The sequence below is a fragment of the Microtus ochrogaster genome, linkage group LG7_11, assembly GCF_000317375.1.
Source record: "Microtus ochrogaster isolate Prairie Vole_2 linkage group LG7_11, MicOch1.0, whole genome shotgun sequence".
Lineage (NCBI taxonomy): Eukaryota > Metazoa > Chordata > Mammalia > Rodentia > Cricetidae > Microtus > Microtus ochrogaster.
The window spans coordinates 9,635,293-9,643,024 of record NC_022032.1 but is presented as its reverse complement, the minus strand read 5'-3'; the positions used below and the strand labels follow the sequence as shown (position 1 = coordinate 9,643,024).

General features: G+C 46.6%; 1 protein-coding gene across 1 annotated transcript in view; it reads right to left on the bottom strand.

The window, feature by feature from the left end:
• The window catches only part of Gsr (glutathione-disulfide reductase), a 36,835-nt gene that overhangs the window by 12,544 nt on the left and 16,559 nt on the right, over positions 1 to 7,732 (bottom strand). Inside the window, exons 6-8 of the mRNA XM_026786861.1 lie at positions 6,012 to 6,066; positions 2,614 to 2,713; positions 889 to 975 (exon numbers count right to left, since the gene is read on the bottom strand). Of these exons, the coding sequence (XP_026642662.1) occupies positions 889 to 975; positions 2,614 to 2,713; positions 6,012 to 6,066 (242 nt within the window). The remainder of the gene's footprint in view (positions 1 to 888; positions 976 to 2,613; positions 2,714 to 6,011; positions 6,067 to 7,732) is intronic.

The following is a 7,732-nucleotide window of genomic DNA, read 5'->3' as shown; positions in this document are numbered from 1 at the left end:
GGAAGGCAGAGGCAGGCAGATCTCTGTGAGTTGGAAGCCAGCCAGGTCTACAGAGCTAGTTCCAGGAGAGCCAGGGCTAAACAGAGAAACCCTACCTCGAAAAACGAAAAGTTTCAGCTCTGAGCTCAACTACCAGCTTGTTCTTTTTCTACATCTTGACTTCATTAATATGAAATACTGCTTTCTAAGAAAGAAAACATTTTGGCAGAAGCCAGGTGTGGCAGTGCACATCTATAATGCTAATACTCGGGAGGCCGAGGCAGGAGATTCATGAGTTCAAGACTAACCTGGAGTGCAAAGCAAGACCCCATAGCATGACCACTTAAAACAAACAAACAAACAATCAACAACAACAAAACAACCATTCAAACTGGGAGGTGGTGGCACACACCTTTAATCCCACCACTCGGGAGGCAGAGGCAGGCATATTTCTGTGAGTTTGAGGCTAGCCTGATCTAAAAGAGCTAGTTCTAGGACAGGCTCCAAAGCTACAGAGAAACCCTTTCTCGAAAAACCAAACCAAACCAAATCACCAAAAGAACAACCAACAACCATTCACTACAAAACACAAACATATACAAACGGGGTGAGATGGGGGAGCACACGCTGCTAGAGAGATGGCTCAGAGGCAACAAGCACTGGCTGCTCACAGAGGACCCAGGGTCAGTTTCTAGCAACCAAATGGCCGCTCACAGCTACCCATAACTCCATCCCTATACATTAAAGGAAAGAGAGAGGAAGGAAGTAATTGGCCCGTGGAATCAGGCAGAAGCAGGCTAAGCTGCAGCAGAGAAGTAAGTGTGTGTTTGCAGCGCTGAGAGCTGGCTCAGTGGTGGAGCCCTTTCACACACAGGATCCTGGGGTCTACCCTTAGCTATGGCCACGTACCTGTGAGAACTTCAACACCTCCACACCTGCGTTCTCCAGCTCCTCGGTGCAGTTGGAACTGATGAGCGAGTCAAAGTTCCTAAGGACCTGCATTTCAACATGGCGGCAGAGAGCCCGGTGTGGGGAAAGAAACGAAACTTGATTAAAGTCACAGCAGGGACTTGGGAAAGCAGCTCCAACCCATTATGACCCGCCTCTGACCACCTCCTTCCCGCATGCTCGCGCTGAGGCGGAGTTTATTAGACCCTCTCTTCGCCTACGCCAGCACCAGTGTCTCTACTATCTTTGGTTTCATCTACATCTACTTTAGAATTCTGAAAAATGAGCAGTCAGACTTCTACCATCTTCACGCTCCTCTCCTATTTTTCTTTTCTTTTTTCTTTTTTGTAGAACCTAGGGAAATTCCCGTGCAGCGGGGCTGGCTTTCCCTCTAGTCTACAAGAAGGCTTCCTCAATTATCCTATGAGAAACAGCTGTGAGAGCCAGCATTTTAAACTAGTAGTGAAAGAGAATGGGGGCCAGGGGCGGGGGTGACATAAAAATTTGGCAATAGTAAGAAGTTTCTGAACACACAATGACAGAAACTTCATTCAGAACCAAATGTATACTGAGTCTAAAGAGCTCCTGGCAGGGCCCACCACGCTGCACACTGCGACTTCCCTATGCCATGGACGCCTTACGGCACATGCCACTTATGCCAGTGACCATCAAAGGTCAGATTGAAGACGAACTTTATGTTATGACCTGCGGTGTTTTTACTGCACATACAAAGCCTAAGGTTCTTATAGAACCCATGACATATCTCTATCATCACTCCCTAGCATGGAAGGGTCAAATTAGTGTACCTTTGGATTGTACTGTATCAGAATGTCTGATTTTGAAGAATGTTTGCCTAGAGGAGCAAGCCAGACCATCCCATTTGCAGTGCTTTGAATGAGCGTGTCACCTAGGCTCAGATGTTTGAACGCTTGGTCTCCAACTGGAGGCGATGTTTGCAGGGGAAGCTTAGGAGAAGCCTTGCTGGAGGGCCAGCTCTGAGCATGTAACGCCTCAGGACACTTCCAGTTCACACGTTATCTGCTTTGTCTGTAGCTGAACGCTCGGTTTCCTACTTAAGCCACCATGACTGCCATCTGCTGTCACAGGCAGCATGGCGTAAGCCCATCCACATGCACACATACATATCATATGTACATAATAATAAATTCAATTAAAATTTAAAAATTAGGTGAGATCTAGTTTTTATTTTCTTTTTTTTTAAGATTTATTTATTATGCACACAATGTTCTGCCTGCATGCATCCCTGCAGGCCGGAAGGTGGCACCAGATCTCATTACAGGTGGTTGTGAGCCACCATGTGGTTGCTGGGAATTGAACTCAGGACCTTTGGAAGAACAGGCAATGCTCTTAACCACTGAGCCATCTCTCCAGCCCTTTGTTTTAAAAACTAGGTATCAGGCTGGAGAGATGGCTCAGCGGTTAAGAGCACTGGCTGCTCTTCCAGAGGTCCTGAGTTGAATTCCCAGCAACCACATGATGGCTCACAACCATCTGTAATGAGGTCTGGTGCCCTCTTCTGGCCTGCAGACATACACACAGAATATTGTATACATAATAAATAATTAAATAAATAAATTAATTAATTAAAAAAATAAATAAATAAAACATAGGAAAAGTTCTCCTCTAATTAGAAACAAAAAAGGGTGAAGAGGAAATGGGACTTACCTTATCGTGTCTTATCATAAGCGACGTCCTGGAGCCCAGGGCGGAGAGGATGCCAGCTATTTCCACGGCAATGTAGCCCGCACCCACAATGACACTGCGCCTGAGACGAGAGCGAAGGGAGCCGGTCTTGGAAACTGGCTTTGGAATGGCTTCAGAGGTACACGCTAGCATGGTACCTCAGCCTCTCTGCTCACTTCTCCCAACAGCTAACATTTTAAGAATAACATGGTGACATGCACCTGCAATCCTATGCATCTGGCGGCAGCAGCAGCCTGGTATGAGTTCCAGGGCACCCAGAGCTACATAGCGAGTCATCATTCTCAAAGAGAACAAAACAAAATTCTCCTCCACAAAGGAAAGATATTTTGCTGGGTGGTGGTGGTGCACACCATTAATCCAAGCACCCAGGAGGCAGAGGCAGGTGGATCTCTCTGAGTTCAAGGCTAGCCTGGTCTACAAAGTGAGTTCTAGTACCACCCTCTTTCCCCCCAAAAGAAAGCTATTTTTATTTGACATATAAGTTCCTTATGTCCTATTTTCATTCATTTACTTATTCATTCATTGAAGATAGTCTCTGTGTATCAGTTGACCAGTACATGGTAGCTGAGACTGGTCCTAAGCCCCTTCCAATTTCCATACATAAATCTAACAGCAGCACTATTTTCGGGGCTGGGTATTTCTCCTCAATCTTTATTCAGCTCTATTAATCCTTGTAGCATAATCATAGGCCAATTTAAGAAAGCCGTTTGAAGTCAGGCATGGTGGCTCATGCCGGTAATCCCAGCATCTGGGTGGCCCAGGCTGCAGTTGAACTCAGCTTCCTGAATACATTTTGGTTTAACAAAAGAATTTAAGCTCCAGTGAAATGCTTGAATGCCTGGATCAGCGCAGGAGAAACCCAGCTGCTTCAGGCTGACTTCCAGGCTGAGGCGTAGAGCCTAACAGCCCCAGAGAGTGATTTCTGCTACAGGTTTTCCAAGGCTCCAACACGCCCCTCTCACGGCTGCAAAGAACAAAGGAACTGTCTTCCAGGACTTTCCGTAGACATGGCAGCTTACAGAGGCTTCCTGGCCTGGCTGGAGGCTAAAGAACTCAATCGGTTGCAAATGACCGGTGAGGACCCTGTTACCCTAAAATCCTGAGCCTGACTGGAAGCTTCCATACTCCTGAAATCCCATGAAACGGCGGCTCCGCTTGCATCTCCATCTCTCATTCCCACGCAAACCCCTTCCTTTCCATAAGTCTCCCCCACCCACACCCCACTTTTGCTTTTCTCCTTTCCTCTGCCCCTTCTCTTTCTTTTCTGGACACTGAAGTCCTACATTGTACTAGGTCTTACACTAGATGAGATGGGTAACAGTTTCTGCCCTGTTTCAAAGGGTCTTTTTTGTTGATGCTGACAGGGGTGAACCCAGAGCCCTTTCCATACAACGCAAGCCTCTGCCACCTAGCTGTATCTCCAGCCTTAAAAAAAGTCTAAAGACTGGTCTGGCCAAGTGGCCAAGGCTGGCTTAAAATCTGTTCAACAGCCCAAGGGCCTTGAATGAATCTGCAATTCTACAGCTCAACCTCTACAGGAGGTGGGATTATAAATCCAAACGGAAAGGCCTGGCCCATGAAGAATTCCTAAAGAAAGAAACGCACCCTGTAGCTGGTCAAAGAGGACAGAGTAGATGAAGGTAGAAAGTAATGGATTCCTGAGGGGTGGGTGTCTTTTATGGGGAGGGGGGAGCATTCAGGGGAAAAGGACAGGTCGCCATCATGAGGACCCGACTTTGCAAACTCCATTTTTAAAAAGGGGGTTCTCATCAAAATGTGTTGGAGAAAAAAAGGGGGGCTTTATCTTAGGCCATATAATGAGTGGGGGACCAATCTTGGCTCCAGAAATGTGCTGTGATAGCAGAATTTGAACGTATACCCTGAATAGCCAAGAAAGGAGCTAAGGAGCGGGGTAGGAGGGATCCTGTCCTTGAAGACACCTTGTCAGTTATTAATGGCTCTTTGTTAGGGTTTTCACACCCGAAAACTGACCAGTGGTTTCAGAAACTACCTCATCCTATGTACTCCTACCCAGTCCCAAGACAACAGGACATGAAACCCCCTGATTAAGGCGTCTGCCCTGTAAAAGATGCACTTTCCTCACACCGCCTTGGTGTGCTGGAGGTGTGGTCCAAACTCGAGTCTGAATATTAATTATTATCTTGTGCTTTACATCAGAATCTGGTTCTGAAGAGTGTCTTTTTTTTAGGGGGGGGGCAGTTAACTTGGGCACAACAGTCGTCACATGGTTTTGCTTCTGAGAACTGCAAGAAGCCAATGTGTCCCTTGGCTCCCACGGGCGGGCAACTTCATCCCCACCTCCTGCCACCGCAGTATAAATCAAACACTTTTCACACTTTCACATCCCCAAAGCCGCTCCTCTCTACCTCCTGATGTCTTGAGAACCAATACATCCTTCCAGAGGGGGTCAACGTGCCCCCACCCAGCCATAAGTCCTTTGAGGGCAAAACCAGAATCACTTGGTGCACTGGGACCTCACCTATGGATTTCCAAGACTATAATTTGATTTAAAGAGGAAAAAAAATAAAAAAAAAGAAATCACCCAAGAAAAAGATAGCTTTGGGGGAAGGGCAATCAATGAAGCCCAAAGCTGGCCTTGAACTTACTACGTAGCAAAGCTATCCTCCTGCCTCAGCCTTCCAAGTGCTGCAGGAATACAGTGCCACAACCGGATGTTCTTTTTGTTTTGTTTTGTTTTTTGAGACAGGGTTTCTCTGTAGCTTTGGAGTCTGTCCTGGAACTAGCTCTTATAGACCAAGCTGGCCTCGAACTCACAGAGATCCACCTGCCTCTGCCTCCCAAGTGCTAAGATTAAAGGTGTGAGCCACCACGGCCTGACTGGACGTTCTTTTTTGAGATAGGTTTCTCTAGGTTATTTAGCCTAGCCTGGAACACCTAGCTTCCAGCCATTCTCCACTCTAGCCTCCCAAGAAACTATGATTCGAGCAAAGGCACCATGCCCAGCTCAACTGGAAGCTCATTTCCTTTTGTTCCCAGAGTCTTTTCTTTATAGCATGAATGACTTCATTCATTAAGGTTGTATTCATACCAATAAAAGTTTATTAAGTAGCTCTAAAATATATAATGGGAAAATATCTATAATAGAGCTTGCTCGGGGGTGGGCCTGAAATGACGGACATGGCTATCATCCAAACATTCCTGAGTCGTGGCTATTTCTGGAAGCATGCTCACTGCCATCCTATCTGCTGCGAAGCCTAAAAACACGTCAGGGTGGATCGTGCTGAGGCAGGTGAGTCCACTGAGACCGTTCAAGACTGGGCAACAGAGAAAGACAAGGGAGGAAGGGAGGCAGGAATCCGGACGTCACATCTGCTTACCTAGGCAGGTCCTCCAGCTGAAAAAACCCATCACTGGTCATTCCCAAGTTGGCACCTATGGAGAAAAACACCACGTGGTGGCAAAAGGTACACACTACTTAACCTTACAGCATCTACGTTGAAAAAGACCACAGAGTGGTAATATAAACATACGTTTAGCCTTACATTTTTAGCAAGGGCTAAGAAAGGGTTACACATTGTCATCTGGGCTGACCTGGGATTTAACTATGCAGCCCAGGCTGGTCTCAAACTCATGGCAATCCTCCTGCCTCAGCCTCATGAGCATTGGGAATTTGGGGTATAAGCCGCCATGCCTGGACAAAACACAAGCTATCCAAGAACCAAACACACTCTCAGCCAATGTACTCTGCCTCGACAGCTTGTTAGACGGCCACTGAGAGAACGTCTTCCTGTATTCTAGATTTTACATTTATCCCAAGAAACTGAACAGCAAGCCGGGCGGTGGTGGCGCACGCCTGTAATCCCAGCACTCGGGAGGCAGAGGCAGGCGGATCTCTGTGAGTTCGAGACCAGCCTGGTCTACAAAGGGAGTTCCAGGACAGGCTCCAAAACCACAGAGAAACCCGGTCTCGAAAAAACTAAAAAAACTAAAAAAAAAAAAAGAAACTGAACAGCGATGCAGATAAGTAAATGCAGATTTCCCTTGTCAGATCTTGTCAGCTGTTGTAGTTCTAAGAGGAGTTTATTAATAAAGAGAAGGGAAAAGGTGGGGTGCACCAGCCCGTCTGGAAGCAACGTGATGAGAAGTGGAGCGGCTGCTTTTAAAGGCCGTTTATGGCATGTGCATAGCCACGTCATGCACAGATCAGATTACACGGCAGTGTTCCACATAGATCATAGATTACGTAGGGCGCAAGGCCCTAGGGTGACTAGGCAGTTTGCCTGAATGCTGATGGCGCATGCGTGGCTGTGGGACCCGGAAATGCTAATGCCTGGGGTGACTAAGCATCCTGCCTGAATGCTGATGACCCTGGTACTTGGATGTGATGGGAATAACAACACTGGCTACCTTGGAACTTAAACTATGTAGTTCAACTCATTGAGATCAGCCTGCCCCTGACGCTTAGGCGCTGGGATTAAAGGTTTGTGGCTACCACACCTGGCTTCCACCTTGTCTTTCTTCTCCACAACTACACATACAGTAGCAGTGCTGATTTCCTCCTCAGCTAGTCCAGTTCCATTTACATCTGTCTTGCTTTATAATTTCCTTTCTGCAAGTTCCCCTCCTCTGAAACATGTGAGGCCAGAGTTCTGAATTTCAAATTTCAGATTTTTTTTTCAGAATTGGGAATATAGGTTAGTTTCTTGATCAATATGGACAGGTGGTGCTAGGGTTGTTTAAGAAAGCAGGCTGAACAAGCCGTGGGAAGCAAACCAGGTCAGTTTCTGCCTCCAGGTTCCCGCTTTGAAGTTCCTGTCCTGACTTCCCTTCATGAGGGACTGTAACCCGTGTGATGAAATGATCCCATCTTTACCTCCCCAAGTTGCTTTTGGTCTTTAAATCGGAGATGTATAGCACCCGACCTTTCGTGGGCTGTCTTTAGCCTGCTCCCCTGAATCCAGGAAGGGGGCTCAGCAGATGCCTACACAATGGGGCTGAGAATCTCCCACTGTATTGCTGGTGAGAGCACCAATTTATTTTATTTTATTTTTTTAATATTTATTTATTTATTATGTATTTATTTATTTATTATGTATAC